Source organism: Barbus barbus (genome assembly GCF_936440315.1).
Source record: "Barbus barbus genome assembly, chromosome: 46".
Lineage (NCBI taxonomy): Eukaryota > Metazoa > Chordata > Actinopteri > Cypriniformes > Cyprinidae > Barbus > Barbus barbus.
The window spans coordinates 20,126,711-20,149,965 of NC_136724.1; the positions used below are offsets into that span (position 1 = coordinate 20,126,711).

General features: G+C 37.5%; 3 protein-coding genes across 4 annotated transcripts; 1 reads left to right on the forward strand and 2 right to left on the reverse strand.

Annotated features, from left to right (window-relative positions):
- Nucleotides 1-73: 73 nt before the first annotated feature.
- Nucleotides 74-6,841, forward strand: pks1 (polyketide synthase 1; the record flags this gene model as incomplete). Its single annotated transcript, XM_079409865.1, has 6 exons — nucleotides 74-187; nucleotides 265-418; nucleotides 495-655; nucleotides 745-948; nucleotides 1,032-1,213; nucleotides 1,298-6,841. Exons 1-6 carry the CDS (start codon nucleotides 139-141, stop codon nucleotides 6,839-6,841), a joined length of 6,294 nt encoding a protein of 2,097 aa, XP_079265991.1. The 5' UTR covers nucleotides 74-138.
- Nucleotides 6,842-7,501: 660 nt separating this feature from the next.
- Nucleotides 7,502-12,315, reverse strand: LOC306864646 (patched domain-containing protein 3-like; the record flags this gene model as incomplete). Its single annotated transcript, XM_079408782.1, has 4 exons — nucleotides 7,502-10,060; nucleotides 10,148-10,293; nucleotides 10,878-10,999; nucleotides 11,584-12,315. The coding sequence occupies 4 exons, from the start codon at nucleotides 12,313-12,315 to the stop codon at nucleotides 8,112-8,114; spliced, it is 2,949 nt and encodes a 982-aa protein (XP_079264908.1). The 3' UTR covers nucleotides 7,502-8,111.
- Nucleotides 12,316-15,533: 3,218 nt separating this feature from the next.
- LOC306864782 (retinol dehydrogenase 12-like) lies at nucleotides 15,534-19,318 on the reverse strand. 2 transcript variants are annotated; one of them, XM_079409003.1, is made up of 7 exons: nucleotides 19,197-19,318; nucleotides 18,779-18,891; nucleotides 18,546-18,701; nucleotides 18,355-18,459; nucleotides 18,072-18,281; nucleotides 17,124-17,316; nucleotides 15,534-16,955 (listed from the first exon to the last, which is right to left on the reverse strand). In XM_079409003.1, the coding sequence occupies exons 1-7, from the start codon at nucleotides 19,208-19,210 to the stop codon at nucleotides 16,853-16,855; spliced, it is 894 nt and encodes a 297-aa protein (XP_079265129.1). In that variant the 5' UTR covers nucleotides 19,211-19,318; the 3' UTR covers nucleotides 15,534-16,852. The 2 variants fall into 2 exon arrangements, with proteins under 2 accessions (XP_079265129.1, XP_079265130.1); XM_079409004.1 differs by having other exon boundaries at nucleotides 16,869-16,998; nucleotides 19,197-19,286.
- Nucleotides 19,319-23,255: the final 3,937 nt, after the last annotated feature.

Consider the following 23,255-nt stretch of genomic DNA (forward strand, 5'->3'; position numbering starts at 1 on the left):
AAGGCTTTATAAAAATGCCTAGATGTTACTGGGAGCTGATGAATACTGGCCACAACCATGAGGAGACCAGCAGAGCTGAGAGATGTTTTTAATTTTTGCAAAGAGATATAATGATCTTTGAAAATAATCATTGCTAAAATGGACGAGGATATTGCTATCATTGGAATCGGATGCAACTTCCCAGGAGGTAAATATGTTATGTACTACTGTATTATTTTGTGACAATGCTGTGTGCATTTGCATTACTATCTACTACCTTCACAGGTGAGGGTGTTGATAGTTTCTGGAAAGTTCTTGTAGAGGGAAGGAACTGTGTGGAACAGATTCCAGATGAAAGATTTGACACATCAGAGTGGTTTCATCCTGATGAGAGCAAACCAGGAAAAACACAGACGACCAAAGCTGCTCTCATTGAAGGGTAGGAATAATCCGTTCATTTGAGGTTTATAGTTACTAAAAAGGTGAAATGATGTAAAAGAGTTTCTTTTCTGCAGATTCAATGAGTTTGATCACAAGCTCTTTGGCATCAGCGAGGCTGAAGCTGATTACATGGACCCTCAGCAGAAACTGTTGCTTCAGTGTGCATACCGTGCTCTAGAGGATGCTGGGATACCCTTGGAAAAAGTGAGCGGGACCAGAACAGGGGTTTACATAGGTACATACATTAGATAAATCTAATGCAAGTTCACTTTTTTGATCGTTTTTAACTTTAGGATACTGATACAGTGTTGTGTTTGATTTCAGGACTTATGAACCGGGACTATGAGACACTTTTGAACAACTGTCCCAGCACAATAACCCACTATAATGGCACCGGAACAGCTATGAGTGTAGCTGCCAACAGAATTTCCTTTGTCTTCAACCTGACTGGACCTTCATTTGCCATTGACAGTGCATGTTCTTCATCCCTTGTCGCCCTTCATTCTGCGTGTCAGGCCATTAGACAAGGTAATGAAACTATTTTAACTCTGAAGTCTGTTCATTGCTTGATATTCACATTGTTAATTATCCTTGTTTTACCTCATCCTTAGGGGACTGTGAAATGGCTCTGTGTGGAGGGGTCAGCTGCATCCTTGAACCTCGAGTCTTTGTGGCCCTCAGCAAGGCAAAGATGATCTCACCTGAGGGCACAAGCAAGCCATTCTGCCACACAGCAGACGGCTATGGTAGAGGGGAGGGATGTGGTATAATCCTCCTGAAGCCTTTGAAAAAGGTAGATATTTTACTTTTTAAAATGATTCATTATGTTATATTAAATTCATTTATGGTTTATAATAAGGCAAATGTCTTTTTTCAGGCTCTTGAGGACTTTGATCATATTTGGGGAATTGTGAACAAGACTGCAGTAAACCAAGATGGCCATACCATCACACCGATCACCAAACCCTCCATGACCCAGCAGAAGGCTCTACTGCGCATGATCTACTCTTCTGGGAATTATCTAGCAAATGTCCAGTATGTAGAAGCTCATGGGACTGGAACACCAGCAGGAGATCCGGTTGAAGCAGGAAGTATCTCAAAAATCATTGCCAAATCAAGACCTTCAAGCTCAGGGCCTCTGTATATTGGCTCTGTTAAGAGTAACATCGGACATACAGAATCTGCAGCAGGGGTGGCAGGACTCATAAAGATTCTGTTAATGATGAAACATGAAACCATTGTCCCCTCCGTGTTCTACTCAGATGAAAATTCAAGCATAGATGCTAAAGCTCTCAATCTTAAAATCCCCACCAGAGCTGAAAAATGGCTTTACTCTGGATCCAGGATAAGGATGGCTGGATTAAACAGCTTTGGGTTTGGTGGCACCAATGCCCATGCCATCATCAGCGAGTATGTTCAAGCAACAGTCTCTGACACCCACACTCTTGAACCTCTAAAACTGCTTCCACTGTCTGCAGCCACGGATCAGTCTCTTCAGTTGTGCATAGCTGACACGTATCAGAGGATTTCAGCAGATGAGACAGTTGATCTACAAGCTCTTGCTTATACAGCCGCCTGCAGAAGAAGCCACATAACACACAAATTTCGGAAAGTCTTCGCTGCATCATCTGTCTCAGAATTAAAATCACTACTCAAAGCTAGCATGAACAAGAAATTAGCTCCAACAAAGCAGGACCTAAAGTTAGTTTTTGTATTTTGTGGGAATGGTGTTACTTATAGGGGAATGTGTAAGCAGCTACTGAGAGAAGAACCTGCATTTAGGGACAAGGTCAAAGAGGTTGAAAACTACTTCCAGAAGTTTAGATGCACCAGTATTTTGCAAAAGATTGCAAATTGCTATGACAATGAAGATATCACTAAACCAAACGTTGTCCAGCCACTTCTCTTTGCAATCCAGGTTGCAATTGTTCACCTTTTTAAGAACTGGGGCATAAGACCGGATATTGTTCTTGGACACTCTGTGGGAGAGGTTGCAGCAGCTCATTGCTCTGGCCTGCTGTCTCTTGAGGATGCAGTAAAGGTTGTCTACCATCGCAGTGTTCTGCAGACCAAAGTGACGGGTGGGAGGATGCTGGTCGTTGGTAATGTTCCTGTTCTAGATGTTTGGGAAATTCTCCCTACATACACAGGAAAGATTTGCCTAGCTGCTGTGAACAGTCCTATGTCATGTGTGCTGTCAGGTGATAAAGAAGCAGTTGATAATGTGCACCAGAAGCTTCAGTCTATGTTCAAGGGTAAAAACCTGTTCCTTCATGTCTTGAATGTTCCTGCTGCCTACCATAGTCATATGATGGATCCTATACTGGGCCAAATCAAAGACAGCATTGGACATTTAACTCTGAATGAAAAGGAGTGTGAACTTTTTTCTACAGTAACAGGAGAGATGTGTCGTCAAGGGGACTTTGTCACAGGTGAATACTGGGCAAGAAACATTCGAAAGCCTGTTGCATTTGAACAAGCAATTAAATCCGTTTCCAACCACACAAGGAACACAGTCTTTGTGGAAATTGGTCCAAGACGGGCTCTGCAGAGGAACATCATGGAGATCCTGGGAAATGACACCACAGTGCTTCCTTCAGTGCATCCAAATAAAGACCACGAGACAATGTTCACAGCTGTATCAAAACTGTTTGAACTGGGGGTCAATGTGAAGTGGGACGAGTTCTACAAAGGGTTTGAAATGGAGCTTGTTGCTTTCCCAAGGTATCAGTTTGAATGTCAAAAGAATGAGGTATACTTTGAGGATGTAAGACGGGGAAATGACACCGTCTCTCGCAGTCCACATCCACTGATAAGTCCAAGTAAACGTGATGGCAAAGTAATCAAGTGCAACCTGTCAGCAGCTACAACCTCCTACCTTTGGGAGCACAAGAACAATGGCATCTCCATTGCTCCAGGGACATTGTATGTTGAGTTGGCTTTTGCATCCATAATGGAAACTGCTATTCCAAAAAAACCTCTGAACTCATTTCAGCTCACAATCAACTTTCAGAGTTTGCTTGTTCTAACTAAGAACTGCCCTCCTCTCAAAATCACAATTGAGACATCCAAGGATGCAACCACATTTCAGGTTCAGTCCTCTATTACTGTGCATGCATCCGGCACCATCAGCCATGAAGGCGGTCCAGCTATGATCGAACAACAAGCCATTAACCTCAACACTGTTTTAAAGAGATGTCCATCAGTCATTGAAACAAAGGATGTGTACAACACTCTTAAAGACATAGGATTTGAGTACGGGCCCAACTTCAAACAACTTGGTGACATTTATTACGGACAAGAATTCAAGGAAGCAGTGACCAGTCTCAGGATTCCAGAGGAGGTACTTGACCATCTGTATGAGTATTGCTTGCATCCTGTGGTCCTAGATTACTTCTTGCAAATGTCCTCAGTTTTAGCATTAGTTTCTAGCACCGTCAGGCCTGGATTTCCCTCTGCCATTGGGAGTATGGTTATAGCTGCACCTCCCTGTAAAGAGATGTTCATGTATATGAGATTGACCAAGGAAATGCCCAACTACTTTGAGGTTTGTGGTTGTTTCACTGACAAAGATGGTCATGTGTTGATTGAGCTGAGGGATGTCAGAATAAATTTTCTGGGAAGACATGCACAGATCAGGGAATCATGTTTCTTTCATAACCAGAAGGTTGGGATTCTTGCTAACGGCAATTTCCCCAGTAGAATCAAGGCTTTGGTCTTTGAAGACGCCTTGGGTATTGCAAAAGGTTTAAAGCCGTATTTGCATCCAAAATCTGTACTTGTTCCTCCACCCAATTTAACAAAAGGCTTAGCCTTACAGGTCCCAGAATTACTGCTGAAGTCTCTTTGCAGTGAAGCAGACATGGAACTGGATACGATCCTGTTTATCTGGGGCATTCAGAATATTAGTCACCTCCAGTCTGAAGTCATTCTAGAGTCCTTGGTAGACAGCTGTGATCTTTACCGTCAGGTTGTTTTGTCTTTAAAAAGCTGCAGTCATGCATGTTCCATCCGTGTCATTACATACAGGTCAGCAGAAGGGACAGTTGAAAGTATAAGTCCTGGATTTGTGCTATCTGGCATGACAAGGGCATGTGCTGCTGAGTTGTCAGGCATCTCTTTCCAGCTCATTGACCTTTCCACAGTGTCAAGAGAGGATATAGAAGCACTGGCCCATGTGCTTAACTCACATAAGACCCAAGAGTGCCCAGAAGTCTTCATCAGCAAGGGGAAGGTTTACTCTGCTGTAATAACTCATACTCCTGTCACCACAAGTAGGGAAGTGAAGGCTGAATCAAAAGCCCTCAAGCCCCGCGACTTCACTTTGCTGACAACCAATCCCTACAGGATGACCAGCTTATCAGCTTTGCCTTCAGCAAGTTCAGTCCACACCATTGAGGGGAAAAGCATCGAGGTTCAGCTGAGTAAGATTTGTGTGCACTCATCAGATTATTTTCCAGTTAGTACTTCAGAACTGAAGTTTGGTCAGACGATGTACTGGAACAAGCACGCAACTCAGAACCACAGTCTCATGGCACTTGATTTCAGTGGGATAATTACAGCTGTGGGAAAGGATGTCAACAAACTTAAAGTGGGTGACCATGTTATCTGTTGTTACCCTGTAAAAGCAACTTCTAAAGTTGTTCTCCCAGAAGAAGTGTGCTTCAAAATAAAAAGGCTTCCATTCCTAAAGGACACTCCCTGTGTTTCATACATTTTCCTGATCTGGGAGATACTGCAGTGTGCATTACCCAAGACCAAACAACAGCAAAGGTTAGGCATCTTCTCTACTGTTCATGATTCAGCTTTGCTCAACTTATTGACACTCATAGCAAGCAAATCAGGCTGGAGTGTTTTTACAGAGAGTGAGATGAGTGGATTAGTCCAAAATACAAAGCAGTGTCTTCTTTTTGTGATTCTTCCACCATATGATTTCTCGCTTTTGACAGAGATTGTCAGTGTTGCCAATGCAAATCAAATCATTGCAGTACGTGGCATCCGTGAGCCATGGTACTCAACAGTAGATGTAATGCAGAGGGACAGTGTGAGAACCTACTTCCAGACTCTTGAGATGTCCAAAATATTCCAGAAATCGCACCTTCAGGCATATGGAGCTCGGCTACAGAAGTGGCTGAAGGGAATGCACTTGCACCAAGCATGCCCATCAATACAAAGCAGTACTTTTCAGATGGTGCTCCCTGAAATTATGCCTTCTCAGTCTGCAGAGCATTCTGGATCTTATTTCAGTGCAATAACTCTAGACTTGATAGCTCTGGCTAGTGACGATTCAGTGAGCAAAGTGTCTGCTATCCCTTTGCTTCCAAGAGCAAAGCAGCTGTTCTCAAAGAGAGGTGTGTACATAGTTACAGGTGGTCTTTCTGGTTTGGGATTTGAAACTGTTAAGTTTATTGCCCACAGGGGTGGAGGATGCATTGCCACTCTCTCAAGGAGTGCACCATCTGAAAAGGTACAAGAGGACATAAGCAGTCTCCAGAGGAGATACGGGATAAGAATTCTCACACTTCAGTGTGATGTCTCGGTGTCAGAGCAGGTGATGAAAGCCATTACTGTGATTGGAAAACATTTTTCCTCTTATCCAGTCAGAGGTGTGTTCCACAGTGCTGCTGTTCTACATGATGGATTACTAGAAACTCTCGATAGATCTCTTTTCCAAAAAGTCCTGCAACCTAAAGTCTGTGGTGCTCTCAATCTTCACTTTGCCACGCTGCACAGCCAAACACTCGATTACTTTGTGTGCTATTCCTCAATCTCCTCTTTCATTGGAAATGCTGCACAAGCCAACTATGCAGCAGCTAATTCCTTTCTGGACGCATTTTGCCACTTCCGACGCAATATTGGACTTGCAGGACAGTCAATCAATTGGGGACCCCTTAAACTAGGCCTACTAATGGACAAAGACAATTTTCAAAAGTTTTTGGAAACAAAAGGGCTAATGATCATGGATGTGTCAGAGATTCACGAAGTGCTGGAGAACTGCCTGTTAGATAACTATCCCCAGCAGGTGGTCTGCAAATTTAATTTCAGGAACCTAAAGAACCATGTCCTCTCTCAAAATGTATCTCTCAAGTTTCGCCTGTCCGCTTTAGTGGAGGAGGGACTAAAAAACAAGGTCGGTGAGGACTCCAGGATAAATGTTCAGTCATCGGTAGATGACTGCGTTAGACAGATCCTGACTGAAATTTGTTGTGTGGATACTGATGATCTTAGTGATGAAACTGCACTCACTGAACTAGGAATTGACTCGATGCTGGCCATGACATTGCAAAATCGCTTGTTTCAAGAGATAGGTGTGAATATTCCTCTCGTTGCTTTGCTTGATCCAAACAGTACACTGTCCTCATTGACTGAATTCATAAAACAGAGCACTGAGGAGGACTCTGAGATTTCTGTGAACCTGTAATGTATACAGTTGTTTTCCTTTTCTGCCACCTTGTGGGTTGTACATAGTGAAGACGACGGCTAGTCAACTTTTCCTAATAATGCTTATAAATGAAATGTGACTGAATTGTTTTTTTTCTGGAGAATCCTTATTTTGTGTTCTAAACCTCTTATGAAAAATGCTATATTGCTTAATTGTAGAAAACCACAATATTGTATAATGTGTGAAAAATTTAATCCATCCATTCTGAATATATTTGATTGAACCTATACTTTTCCAGCCCTAATAATACCAAGGAGTCAGAGATCAAAGGTTAGGTATGTCCCATTTTTTTCTGCCAAATATGTAAATCCAAGGCTTTTGAGCAAACATGTGCAGCAACAGACTCATGAAACATGGTAAACGGAGTAAACTAAAAGTGTAATTTTGAATAAATTATATTCTTCTTAAAATTGTAATACTCTACCATTCATAAAAATTAAACAAAACTGGTGTAAAGAGTGAAAATATTCACAGTTTTGCTAATCCTTTCTCAGATAATCCTCTTTTCTCAAGGAAAACACAACAGCACGTGCACTACAGTAGCAAAGGGAATGTGTGTCTTTTAAAAGACATTGAAAAAATAAAAGGCAAGAATAATTTTGTAGCAGTTTATATCAGCCAATAAAAAAGTTACAATTTGTATATTTAGTTATGTCTTTAATAGGCTTTTACACATTCAACATTTCATAAGAAAACATTGCAAACCTCTCATAAATACAGAGCAAAGTATGGTTACGTGCATTCAGTTTATTATTTCACAAAAATTAAGAAAGCTACATATGTGTACTTTTTATATATAACTAAATAGAAATATTCACGTATCAAGAAAAAAATAAGACATTTAAATATTTTTTGGGGGGGCTCATTCATGAAACACAGGTAAGAATTTCTGTTTAAATTTTTCATAAATCCATTCTTAGATAAATTGCATTGAATTGAATCTGGTAATTTACTGAAGAATGTTTTTATGAACTACTTCATGAATGAACACACAAAAGAAACATTTTTAACAGATTTCTTTACTGATTAATACAGTCTATGGTGAGTTAATGCTACAGCTGTTGGGCGGCTACATCCTGAAACCCATAAAACGTCCTAAAATCATTGGCCCAGATGTATCTTTTGTAAAAAAAGTGCCATGTTGCATTCCTGTTGATTTAGATTTACATGTGTAATTTTAATTTAAACATATGAAAGGTGTTACACATACAAACAGAATAAACTTGGAAGAAATAGCGGTAAAAGTATTTTACAAAATGGACGAATCAGAACCGTTAGGAGTGGACACCTCTGAATCTTGAATGTGGTTGCTATTTCCTAAAACACAATTTTGGCCTTCTGAGTACTGTTTTGATTGACATTTGACTCTTAACGTGCCATCATCAGATGCTGTATACATGTGAACCTCGTAGGTCTGACTGTCCACACTGAACATTGGGATAGTGCTTGCCATGCACATGTGGTTATCTTGAACATAATGGTTATTGCCAGTTATCATCCAAATAGGAGAGCAGGGCTGAGACTGACATGTTCGGTGGTTGTCTGGTTGAAAAGTGTGATTGTCATAAATGTCCCGCTCTTTCAGCTCACCATCATTTGCCTTTGATTGAATGTTATTGGTGTGGCTGTTCTTCATGGCCTGCTCTTCTGGGCCTGACTTGCTCTTAGCTGGTGTGCCACTACACATGTCAAAAAAGGTCAGAAAAACTGGGATAAAAGTTAAGCCATGGAAGAGACCAAAGAAGATCACCAAGAACATAATTTTAAAGAAAGTTCTAAAGATATAGTTCTTTGAAGCAGATAACACCACCACCCCAAGAATAGTAGACACAGCCCCCTGCAAAATAGGGTATCCTAAATTAAACAGGGCTTCCACTGCCTTTTCATTCGCACTGGGTTTCTTATTAGAGACAAAGGCGTAAGAAATATGAGCAGAGAAGTCTACAGAAAAACCAATGCAGACGACAAGAATGATCATGGAGATGGTGTCTAAATTAACATCCCACAATGCCATGAACCCAGTGACCCCCACAATGACAGATGCAATGGAAAATGTGACCCAAAGGGAGCACAGAGGGTTTGGGATGAGGAGAAGGGAGATAAGCAACATTACAGCCGTTGTAACCCCAATGTTCTGGATGGTGTTGGTCACTATCACCGCATACTGGTCATGGTAGATGAAGGCGGGGTGGTAAACTAGTAAAGGAACAGGGCACTTTTGTGCTGTCTCTCTCAATTGATTCAACATATTCATCTCATCCAGGGCGGTAGAGATATTTACGGTCTGTATGAAGAAGCGAGACGCGTGGATGGAGTTGTTGGTGAAATTGACGTCCTGTTTGAAATCGGAATAAAATCGCAGAAATGCTCCCAAGTTATCTTTGAAGACATCTTCAGTGCTCAGATTGAGTTTGGTGTGATATCCGTAGTACTTGTATGATTTGATCCAGGAGGTGAATATATCCTTTTCAATGAAAGATAAGTTTTTGAAATCTTCAATGCAAGTTTCAAGATCTGACATGTACTTTTCATCCCAGTACGGAAATTCCCGTCGGATGACAACCATGATGTTTGGACCATATTCAGAGAAATACGCCTTCTCGTTGTCATAGTATTTCACCACGTAAGAATCGTCAGCTGCTAAATTACGGAGATCAATTCCTTCTTGAATTTGAAAGCAGCCATAAATGCTGATAATCAAATAGATGCAATACAACACAATCACAAAGACCTTCGTCCACGATTTCGTCAGAAATGGGCCATAGTATTTTTTAAAGAAGTGATTCATTGGTTGTACCTCCTCTGTGCCTGTATGGGGATCGTAAGCGCCTCCCACGCAACATAATTCGTACCACTTTGACTGACCCACTGCACACTTCTCTGGTACTTCCTTGCATGTCAACCAGTGCTTGTTGCTGTTTTCTCGCCGTCCGTTAAGAACGAGGAACGCTCCGAAAAATGTGATGCTGTAGATGTAGCAGAAAAGGATGGAGGTGCTGGTGTACAAGCAAAAAGAGCGGACGGAGCGGAAGGGCGTCATGAGGCCGATGTAGAAAGCGAGCACATCTGTGAGCGTGGTGATGGTGATTGAAATTGCCGCCTCTTTGTATGTATTAGACAGGCGAGTCTCCACTCGATCGTGAACACTGGTCTGCTGCCAACAGGAAATGAGAATGAACATGTCGTCCACTCCGATCCCTATTTAAAACACATTAAAAAATCACTGTTAAATCTGCTAATTATACATTAACACTGTACACAACTGGCTTTATAGTTATGTTTTACCTAATATCAGGAATGGAGAATTAGCAACTGTCATGACAAATGGGACACCGATGTGTAACATCATCCCAAAAGAGGACAGAACAGCGAGTCCAGCAGAGAACACCCCAAATGTAGCAACCCATACTTTGTTTCTGACACAGTCAAACCTGGAAAAACAGACAAAATAGATTTTTTAAGGATTCCTCTCCATTAAATTCAACTATACCTCGGTTAGCAATTGTCACAGATGTTGTCAATCGACCGTAACATGAACTTAACTCATTCATTTTGAACAAATCTTGTTTGGAATCATTTTCAAACATCATTTGTTTTGAACGCAGTTGGGATTTATGGGTTGAACAAATCATTTATGTTTCCTATACAGAGGCTTTAATCTGAAAAATTAATGATGAAAGACTTGAAAAGGTGAACTAATCACTTCTGTTTTGCGTAATATATCTTTAGGTGTATTATAATTATTTCCAAAGTTGGAATGTGATTAAAGATTGTGTATGTGCATGTTTGACAAATTTAAGATTTGTTCATTTTGCTGAATGAGATTCAGAGATCCAATCAAATGATCCAATTTTCCCATCACTACACTACGTAAATTATCTAGAAACAACAAGTCAAATGTGGATTCTGGGAACATGTAAAAACATCTAAACAGAAGCCCTGGTAAAATCATGTGCTAGATATTGCACAATACTCTGGGAAACAGAAAATATCCTATCTATTCAAGTTAACATACCTCAAACATGAGAGAATGGAGAACGCGATGGCAATGACATATGTGATAGAGAAGAGAGGAATCACATCCTTTGTGTTTGCCTCAAATTCCACCTGCCTTGACAAAGATGTGGAATGGGTCACCTGAGGATGCAAATTATAATGTCGACAACATCATTTTAGATTTAGCTCATAAGAATAGCCAAAAAACATTTCTTATTTTAATTAAACAAATGAATGATAAAAGGATAAATAAATTAAACATAAACATTTCCACCAATATTGCCCAGAAAAAAAAGAAATTACAGTTAATTCTAGGAAATGTTGATCAATAGATGGAGTTGTCACAATGGAAATCTGCCAGTAAATAGCTTACTACAGGCCATATATATATATATATATATATATTGGGGAAACAATGATAAAATTACAACCTTTAAATAATAAATAAAGAAATAAATATTTTAAGAGCCCATACCAACAGCCCATACTAAGGTTACTTGTAAAACCAAGAGCTATTGCAAAATATGATATATGGCATGGGATCATAATTTAAGACCAATTAAAACCAGGTATTTGAAAACGACACTGGAATCAAAAACAAGCATTTGTGCAACTTTTCACTCAAAACGTTACAGCTACAGATATACAAGACCATAGCCCTTGTGACAACTAGCCCCGATTGCCATCAAAGAACTCAAGCAGTACATAAATAAAACATAACCTACCTTAATAAAGTTCAGTGATAAATTAGAGGGAAAAACTTTTAGGAATTCATTCAGCCATAAATCCGTTCTGGAGCGATTATCCTCCTTCAGGAAATAAAACAGGCGCACTGCTTTTGCACTTTTAATAACAGAAGAGTTTATATTCACTCCACCAAGGGAATAGCCCAGGAAAATGTACGAGAATCCAAAGCGAAAGAACGGAAAGGTGAGCTCGGTCGTTTCTAAATTATTACCATAATATTTATAAATGCCCAATATCTTATTGGGTATGCATTTCTTGTACCGTCTTGCGCAAAGTCCCTCAAAAGTGAGCAGTTCGTGACCCATGGACACATTCAGCTCCTTGACCTTCCTGTCTAAGGTTACTATCTCCTGAAAGGCAGCGTCTGTGAGGATGTTGGAGGATCTTGATACCGCTATGAAGGACGCGTAAACTCCATCCGTGTAGAGTCTCTGGTTGGAGAACACCGAGTCGTTCTGCGGAAAGTTCTGCTGCACGAACTGCCTCTCCAGTTTGGCAGGACCGTTCACAGGTGTGAACTGATCCTCAATGTCATTGGCCTCGCGATCTTCTAAGAAATAAAACCCACTCCCCAACACCGCAGAGATCAGCAGAGGAGAGATGAAGAACCACCACGGGTAAGTTCCCACAAAGCGACCGAACTTCTGGAAGCAGATGGAGATCGGCTTCTCCACGCAGTCTGTGGTGCATCCAGCCATGTTCACCGGCATTTTGGAAAGATTAAAAGAAAAGTTTAGTGGGGGAAAAGCTGTGCTAAATAAATTAGATCAACGTAAACCTAACGTTCTCTGTATCTGGATTGTGTCTGAAGCATTTAAAGTTTAAACTAGCTATATAAACTAGTTAAAAGTTGAGCTCCATAATGCATGCGGGCTATGTGAATATCCCAACGCATTTTTTGCGTGAAAATCTTCAGGGAACAAGCCGAGAGCGACCACTCACGGGCACCTACAGCAAATTATGTTTAGACTGGCAAAATAACCACAGACATATTACCCAAAATGTTTGAAGTATGCTTCAATTAAATCTGATGCATGGATGATTAAACTATGCATAATAAAATGCATTATTTTATTATATACACTTATAAATATTATGTATTTATGTATATTACCCAAAATGTTTGAAGTATGCTTCAACTTAATCTGATGCAAGGATGATTCAATTATGCATAATAAAAATACATTTAACAGTTATATTATTTTATTAAAATATTATTATATATGTATATTACCCAAAATGTTTGAAGTACTGCTAAATAATATATTTTACTATGCATAATTTAATCATTCAGGCATCAGGATGATTAAATTATGCATAGTAAAATACATTATGTAGCAGTTATATTTGATTAAAATATTATTATATGTAAATATGTACACTTAGTCACGGTGCACATGATACAAGAACACGCAGACCAGGATGTAAACTCAAATAACAGTCTCTACTTCAAATAAGGCAGGGCAAGGCTGACACAGACAGGAACACCGGGGAGTAACGAGTAGACCAGATGAAATCAAACTGAATGGACAGGACTATAAATACACAGGATAGATAATGAGACAAACACAGCTGGGCAAGAATGAACTAATAATCACACTAGATGAGGACAGGAAACAAACCAAATAAGGAAACATGAGGCACTTATATGCATCATATATTTATATATATTATCTAAAATGTTTGGAATATGCTCGATTAAACCTGATGCATGAATGATTATAATTAGAATTATTTAGCAGCTATATTATTTTATTAAAATATTATTTTATATAAATTTATATTTATGTATATTATGTATGCTTCACTCTCAGAAATAAAGGTACAAAAGCTGTCACAGGGGCGGTACCTTTTCAAAAGGTACTTTTGTACCTATTAGGTTCAAATATGACAGCTTTTGTACCTTTATTTCTGTGAGTGTTTGATTAAACCTGATGCATGAATGATTAAATTATGGATAATAAAATACATTATTTAGCAGTTATGTTATTTTATTAAAATCTTATTATATATACATATGAACACTTATATATACATTTACATATACACACAAAATACAATTCCTATTTCATTTATAAATATATTAATATTTATAGATTATGAATATGTGATAATTTAGCATTATATGGCTTAATGAAATTATATTTGTTCAAGTTATTGTTATAGTGCTCCTAGAACTCTTAATAATCAGTCGCATGTGATCTGTTTTTAATGAAAAACTTAATTTGTTGCTGGTTTATTTAAGGCATATTTGTTTACAACACACAGAAGTAATATTTGAAAAGAGTTGCCAGCAATTATAAATAAAGATTCTTTAATGATTTGTTGCCGTTCATCAGTCAGCAAACAATCCTATTCTAATTAAAATATTTTGGTGTACAGGGCTCAGATGGCTTAATGGTTCTTTGGATATCAAAAACTTTTTTGAAGCCACGTTATATATTCTTCAGAAAAGTGTATTGCTTTCTGGAGTCTTTAAAGCATCACATATGGTTTTCTAAACATCTAGAAAAGTAAATGGTTCATTAGGCTGCAAAAACTTGTGGTTCTAATTGGAATGAATAACAGACTAACATTTCTGAATATACTAATTTATATTTTAGAAATAAAGACCAATTGATTTAGGACTTACGTCGTGTTTTCTGCTCATTTTTCTCCATCAGGACAGAAGATGTGAGGAGAGAATGACATGCAAGTTCATTACTGAACACAAGGCTCCATTCATGCCTTTCAGTTACCTCAGTGCTTAATTACCGCAACAAAAATGGCTTCGACTCTCATAACGCTTGTGATTTGCCATTAGGAGATAATTGAGGGCCTCAAATTATTACCACCCAACTGATACTGCTCTTGTATTTTACAGTATCAAAGAGTAGCCTACTTGGAACATATCTAAAAACATCTGTTTGGTTGAAGTCATTTATTTAGCATTTTTTAATTTAACAGCTGCTTTAGTTTTTCATTTTATTTTTTAGGCACAAGACTCGACAGGCCTTGTCAGTCTTTGTTGTCCACAAGATGGGGCTAGTGACCTTTTTTGTATGTTCTCCTGCATCACACTATATTGGGCAATGAGTTGTTGTCATGGTGATCAGGTCAGGGTGAGAGCAGAGATGAGAGATTGTCATGGCAACTGAGTGTGAGAGAGAGTAGAGCTGGGTTGCAGTACTGGCATCTTTCACATCAACTGTTTTGTTTGTTTGTGTGTGTGTGTGTGTGTGTGTGTGTGTTTGTATTGTATCATCCTGTTTTTGACTTGTACTTGACTATTTATTTTTTCTACATGTACCCTTGTGTTTCCAATGAAGTCTATCCTATCTTCCTTATATTTTAAATATATTTTGGAATGAATGTAAGAATCTTTAAAAAAAAAAATTAATAAAACAAATTATGTATGAATTAAAAAATTTATTATATTGTATTATGATTTTTCCCCCGAATTTTTTATCTTTTCCTTTGGATAAACAAACACTACATAAAAGTACAATATCCAATATACACTGAACAAAATTATAAACGCAACACTTGTTTTTGCTCCCATTTTTCACGAGCTGAACTCAAAGATCTAAGACTTTTTCTATGTACACAAAAGGCCTATTTCTCTCAAATATTGTTCACAAATCTGTCTAAATCGGTGTTAGTGAGCACTTCTTCTTTGCCGAGATAATCCATCCACCTCACAGGTGTGGCATATCAAGATGCTGATTAGATAGCATGATTATTGCACAGGTGTGCCTTAGGCTGGCCACAATAAAAGGCCACTCTCATGGCCAAAAACAAAAGTGTTGCGTTTATAATTTTGTTCAGTGTATATATATATATATATATATATATATATACACACACACACACACACATATACATATAAATGTACAAATGCACACTGTATATACTGTATACTGTATATAAAGTACAATGATATATGTTAAATATTATTTAATGTTTATTTATTTTTAATTCTCTTCTCCTTGGGTCATACAAAACTCAAAATTAAAACCAGGATACAAAATTGTAAATGCATTCAAAAATATTCAGTGCATTTTTCAACTGCCTGAATCTGGCATTTACTTCTTATATCATTTAAATATGTACCTGTATTATATGGAAAATGAACTCACTTCAACCTGAGACCGAAATCTACAAAATATAACATTTCAATTTCAAATCATATATAAAGTATATCACATTTGGTTATGTATTGATCTTTTATGCTAGTGCGTTTACAAACCCGATTCCAAAAAAGTTGGGACACTGTACAAATTACGAATAAAAAAGGAATGCAATAATTTACAAATCTCATAAACTTATATTTTATTCACAATAGAATATAGATAACATATCAAATGTTGAAAGTGAGACATTTTGAAATGTCATGTGAATGGACTGTGGCAAAGTGGAAAACTGTTCTTTGGTCAGACGAATCAAAATTTGAAGTTCTTTTTGGAAAATTGGGACGCCATGTCATCCGGACTAAAGAGGACAAGGACAACTCAAGTTGTTATCAGCGCTCAGTTCAGAAGCCTGCATCTCTGATGGTATGGGGTTGCATGAGTGCGTGTGGCATGGGCAGCTTACACATCTGGAAAGGCACCATCAATGCTGAAAGGTATATCCAAGTTCTAGAACAACATATGCTCCCATCCAGACGTTGTCTCTTTCAGGGAAGACCTTGCATTTTCCAACATGACAATGCCAGACCACATACTGCATCAATTACAACATCATGGCTGCGTAGAAGGAGTATCCGGGTACTGAAATGGCCAGCCTGCAGTCCAGATCTTTCACCCATAGAAAACATTTGGCGCATCATAAAGAGGAAGATGTGACAAAGAAGACCCAAGACAGTTGAGCAACTAGAAGCCTGTATTAGACAAGAATGGGACAACATTCCTATTCCTAAACTTGAGCAACTTGTCTCCTCGGTCTCCAGACGTTTGCAGACTGTTATAAAAAGAAGAGGGGATGCCACACAGTGGTAAACATGGCCTTGTCCCAACTTTTTTGAGATGTGTTGATGCCATGAAATTTAAAATAAACTTATTTTTCCCTTAAAATTATACATTTTCTCAGTTTAAACATTTGATATGTCATCTATGTTGTATTCTGAATAAAATATTGAAATTTGAAACTTCCACATCATTGCATTCTGTTTTTATTCACAATTTGTACAGTGTCCCAACTTTTTTGGAATCGGGTTTGTAATACCAACTGGTATTACTTGGACTCATCAGGAAGAGAGATGCGTTTTCACTCCCATGTGATGCTGAGCATCTTACAGCTGAGTTCCCAGAGGCGCTGGGCCACCTCGTCATCCATGGCAGCCTGGGAGCATTTTGCAGGTGCGCAGTCACTGCGTGGAGAGCAGGAGACAGGTGAGTATGAGATAAGATGGTCTACCAGACAAATTAAAACATGCCTGAACTATTGCAAATTGTTTTATGAAACACCATGAAATCACACAAAAGTTTATCAGCAATTATTGAATACTGTATGATAATAATATCGAAAATCCACTGACCTGTAATATTTGCCGCTCTCTGTCTCCAGTTCAGGGGCCACGGTGCAGTAGATGGTGGTCTGAGCTCCCTGCACAGATGTTTTGGTGAAGGGCTTTGCTAACCACATGACGGCTTGTTGAGGTTTATTCAAGTGCCTCCACAGTTCGGTCTGAACCACTCCAGGATGGAGAGCATACGCTGTGACTCCAGTACCTGAGACGCCACACAAAGACCAGATGAGAAGGATTATTATGATTATTTTAGCATCAGTTAGAATAGAATTCCCTAAGGACAAGGTCAGAAATTATCCAGCGCTAGGGGCAAAAAATGCCACAAAAATGAATATAAAAAAATTTGTGCTGTCAAATGAATAATTGCGATTTAACTGCATCCAAAATAAAAGTTTTTGTTTACATTATATATCTATGTGTACTGTGTATATTTATGTATATATAAATACACACACACATTTTAAAAATATTTATGTTTTTACATTTATATATTCATATTCTTACCTTTTATATTATATATAAATATATTTAATATATAAACCTAACATATTTTTCTTAAATATATACATGCATGTGTTTGGACGGGATTAATCGTTTGACAGCACTAAAAAAAAAATTTTTTTCATTTGTTATCTAGAATTTTGTTTTATAATATACTATTTTTAGTTCTATCAAATTGGTTTAGAGATGCCTAAATCATATGACAAATCACAAAAGAGGGGGAAAAAACTAAATTGCAATTGAAGCTTTTTTTTTTTTTTTACTTTTATTTACTTTCAGCCCATGGCCCTCAATTAAGATTTTTGATCCATTGTGGTAAACAGTTTGGGTACCTGTAGTTTAGACATTTTATTGACCATCAAAAATGGATTCAACTGAAGCTTTTGACAGAAAAAACTGCTTGAGCAGATCGTATTTATATTTAGTAACGTAAATATCAATTTTAAAAAGACTCACCTTCTAGTCTTTTGGCCAGCGAGCGAGTGAACAGAATGTTTGCCAGCTTGCTCTGGCTGTAGGCTTTCTGTTTATCGTAGTTCTTCTCACTGTTGATGTCTTCTAGGTTGATGGTCCCCCACTGATGTGCCATGGAGGACACATTAATGATCCTTGCAGGAGTTGATCTCTTAATCAAATCCAATAACAGATACGTCAACATGAAGTGACCTACAGGAAGAAGAACAGTGCTGATATCACTATTAAAAATGGTGTCTGATTTGGACAAATTATGCATGCTTACCCATGTGGTTCACTCCTATTTGCATTTCAAAACCATCTGCTGTTTTTCCAAAAGGACAAACCATCACACCAGCGTTATTGATTAAGATGTTGACTTGTTTTTCCTCTGAAAGACAACCCAGATATATCATTGTAGAGCTATATAAGGAAGACATCTGTAAAGGAATTTATACCATACCCTGGTGATCTCACCTTTATTGATGTTCTCTGCAAATTCTCTGATTGATTTGGAATCTGCCAGGTCAAGCTTACTGATAACAACATCCTGGTTTCCTGAAGCATCCTTTACTTCCTTCAGGGCTGCATCAGCTTTCTCCATATCTCTACATGCCATAATAATACGAGCTCCTAAAGACAAGACAGCAGAAAGTCAGGATTTTTCCATCAGATATTATATTAATATTAAACGGTTTAGAAATGCCCACCTCTCTTTGCCAGGTCAATGGCTGTCTCTTTACCAATTCCAGTATTGGCTCCAGTAATTATAACAGTTTTACCATCAAGTCTAGCATCAGATGACCACGAGCGGAACATATTTCTGAGGAGGAAAGGAAAAGATTAAATGTAACACAATTATTGTTGTCATATTACTCAAGTTGGTTACTATGGGCTTTGGTTTTATATGACAACTAATTTCACGTGCTCAGTGGAAAAGTGTTAAAATATAATCCTTCGTTTTTGCCCAGTCATGTCTGGTCTGTTTTCGATTCATACCATCTGACATATTTTCATTACATGAATGAAAATCCCTTTGCTTTACTTCCTAGGCATGTTATTGAGCAACATTTTACTGTCAACATCTATAAAGCATCTGAAATATAACATATACATTTCTGTTCATACCTTAGAGCTTGCATTTTACGATAACTTGTATCCAGACACAAAAATATGAGTTCATAAACTATCAAAAAGACAAAAACAGTCTGATGAACTCTCGCACTGTCACTAGTGGGAGGAGTCAAATGATGTATAAGGAAGACTAGCGAAGTTGCAGTTTGTTATTGGTCAGAGACCACGAAACTCCGCCCTTTATTACGTATTTCTATTTTCCTTTCCAACTGTGTGTTAATTTTTGATATTAATAGTATTTTAGATTTTTATATTTATTATATGCCAACATAAATATCATTAGTATCTGGAAATCGGAAATAATTGGCATATTTTAGATTTAAAAATAACTAGTTGATGTGATTCTTACTTTAACCAGGAGATGTCAGTAAATGCATGGGAAAGAAAGCAGGCGTCTAAATATTTGTTTAGCATTTAGGTTCACGCTTTCCTACAAAAGGCTGAAATTTTGGTAAGGCTTCTACTTTGCATTTTTCTAATTTAATAATAATGTAGATATATTATACTTATACTAGGCCATCAGCAATTTAAGAAATTTAAGTAAAAATTGTACTTCAGCAGCCCTCATTGATGGCATAAACTCCATAAGTTTGATGGCACTGTTCTACAACTTGATCTCCATTTAATTTTCACCATGTCCTGTGACAAATTAATTTGAAGTATAGATATTCCATGTAAAATTATACAAGATTACATAGTGGAACTCTCAATAAAGACTGACTTGTCATGCCCTAATTTGTTTCACTAATTCATAACTTCGCTAGAACTGTCACATAGTTGCCTGTCACATCTTCTACATCATTTATTTTTAGCTTCTTCACACTTCTATCTCCCTTTCTCTTTCTCTCCAACCCACCTACACTTTGCCATTCTTTCTTGGTGAGATTTTAATTGCTTAAAATTGCACCACAGCTGCCAAACACACTATGTACGCCACACTGGATGAAAAGCATATTGGTCTAACATGTATGCTACTTGTTAGACAGCACTACTGCGAGTTCCTCGCATTGCAGTGATGCCCTTATTAGTTATTCAGTGTCTGAGTGAATGCAGTGTAATGCTGCACTGAATAGTCACATCCTCCATAAACATTTAACATTTACATAACTGTGCATTTATATACTCAACATACATTTAATTGTGCAACTATAGCATATATATAGAGAGAGTTACACGTCTAATCTGTAGATGACAAGTGGAAAAGTATATATTTATTCTGTTTGTGCATTGCATGTAGCTTAAATGACAAATAAAAGACTGACTTAATAATGCATAATACATTTGCATAATGCATGATGGTCACATGACATCAGGGGACAGTATTACCGTTTAAAATTTTTGCATTTACTTTTTGCATATCTCATTTAGAGATATATTAACTAATTACTTAATTATTCACTTACACCCAATGGTGTACTTGTGCACTATGACATCAACACACCTCAACACAGTCAAAGCACACTTTGCTATCTCAAACAGGAAGTGCGTTGTCAGCCATCATATGATAGTGTGTAAGTAAACATTTCCTTCCACCATTTGCAACAGGACAGCCACAGAGAGAAGGCTATAATTAATCACCTCTGATTAATAGTCACTTCAAAGATGACACATTTAAGGCCAAACTTTGAGTTTTAGTTACAACGAGCAAACAAACCTTGCAATATATTTTGCAGCACTTCTCAGTTTTTGATTTACAAGTGACAGGCGGTTTTCTTAGCATTCAAAGCTGCCATAAAAAAATAATTAAGCTGTCATGATAAGCCTTTCACACACCTTCACTTTGGAGAATGCTTTACAAATATGACTCACTAAACAGTGATCTTGAGCGATTATGGGTCTCAAGAAACAAACATATACATTTACATAGACTAATTATCTGAAAGATTCACTTGGACACTATAACAAATGGAGAAATATAAAAATAGTGTTGCTTTATTTTGACCATTACACCCTGGACCAGCTAATTAACGCGGATCTATAATTAGTTACTGTGTACTACTAAATATGAGACTTCTTTCTTTTGCTTGCGCTGTCAACATGATGTGTGTCAGTTCATAATAGGAGCGAACGTGGCTGCTGTAGAGCTACAGAACCCGAGTGAAAACATTGTTTTCAAGGAAAAGAAGTCTACACAGAAACTCTTTGAAAAATAATACAAGCTTGTTTACCGAATACTGCACAGTATTTACTGACTAGTACTATTTTCATATAAACATTAGTGTTGCAAAATTTTACATGAATTATAATTTTTTTAAATGATATTATATCTGGTTTATTTGTCACACTAGGATTAAATAGTTAAGGTGCATTGAATGCTATTCCTCACAAAGCCATCGGCTTCATCCAAAATCACATATTTCACTACTAGTAGCTATAATATAGTAGCCTTTGTGAAAAATGTAATATGTCTGAAGTCACTGTACTCATAAGATTATTATATCAATACTAAGATTAGGCAAAAAGTACCCATGCCTTAGGCTACTAGTTATTTGCGATATTTCAGACGCAGCCATAGACCCCTAAAGAGGAGGCAAAAATGGATGGTTATAAATCTATTGATATAAAGAAAGGCTAATTGCCTACTGCTTACATAGGCAGCTGCCTACCAAGGAACCTCATAAGTGACTGATTTAGAACACTCTATAGGCAGCCAGTACCTCTTCATGCATGACATGTGCGTCAATAGAGTCTGACATTAGCATGTTGTGAAGTTGGCAACACAAAACCCTATTAACACAAAAAAGTCAGCACACACAAAAATGTGGTTATATCAATTACACTGAATATTTTCATGATACTTTTAGGTATTGATTTAAATGCAAGTATATTTTATAACCAATATACTTCTCTCTCAATTTCCTGGGATTGGCTTCTCTGTAAATTACATGCAATGTTGCCTTAGAAATTCAGTTGTTTTAATCTGCTTTTGTGACTGTCTGGTGTCAACAGAAATGTAACAAACCTGTCTCAGACATTAGTGTGTTTCTGCATAATGCCGCATGTGTTTCTCTTTCCTCCTGAATCCCTTGATGATTGACATTCATTGCTATTTTTATCACACTGTCTCACCCTTTTTGGGTGAAAGTACTTGTGTTGACATTTTCTTGAGTATTTATTATGTGTGTATAGCAGAAACTGGTGGTTTGATCACTGTGTCAACAGGATTGTTTTATGACTCGTTCCTGTTTTGATCTCCTGAAACTTTCACAGAAATTAATCTCCCCCATGATGCACGGGAACACACAGTGTGGCTATTTTAATTTTCAATGAAGTTAAAAGTATCTGAATTACATAATAATTTATTTTTCAGTGATTTCCAGGCACCTGCTTCACAGTTCTGTAAACATTTTAGAACAATAGATCATGTTGTTTTTGATGGGAATTGTTTACTAGCTTTGCCAGCAGTCTCCTGAGGACTCCTTATTGCTCTTTCGTTGCTCAGGAGGCTTAAATGAATTCTGAATTACGTTTCATTGGTAACAACTGACGTACCTTTTGAAAATAGACAAAAATAGCTTTATACAAATTTTTGTCTATTTTCCAAAGGTACTATGCTGTAATATTGTGAAATATTATTACAATTTGTAAGCAACTGTTTTCTATTTGAATATATTTAAAAAAAAAAAAATGATCCTGTGATCAAAGCTGAATTTTCAGTATCATTACTCTCAGTCTCATGAGTCACATGATCCTTCATAAAGCATTAATATGCTGATTTGGTGTTGAAAACACTTTTGCTTCTAAACATTTTTGTTCAAACGTCATACTGGAAAGTTCAAAACAACAGCGTTTGTTCGAAAAATAATTCGAAAAATAGGCTATTATTGTCTTTACTGTCTTGTGATCAATTTAATGCATTCATGAAAAACTTTTGAATGGAAATCTTTTGATCTTTTAGTGTCTTGGTAAATCTGAGTAAAGTCTGAAACAGTGATTTTGAAACTGGGCTCCTTTTCTCAGTAGGTAACTTCCACTTAATCACATTGATATATCAATTGAGATAATAAAATTATTCTTTCCTATAAGTCTTAAGTAAGTTTCAGCTGCAGTCAC

Excerpts from the sequence above, each read along its gene's own strand:
- LOC306864782 (XM_079409003.1), bottom strand. Across the intron at positions 18,282-18,354 it reads AATAGGAGTGAACCACATGG|GTCACTTCATGTTGACGTAT; the intron begins GTAAGCATGCAT and ends TTCTTCCTGTAG. Across the intron at positions 17,317-18,071 it reads GCTGGCCAAAAGACTAGAAG|GTACTGGAGTCACAGCGTAT; the intron begins GTGAGTCTTTTT and ends GTGGCGTCTCAG.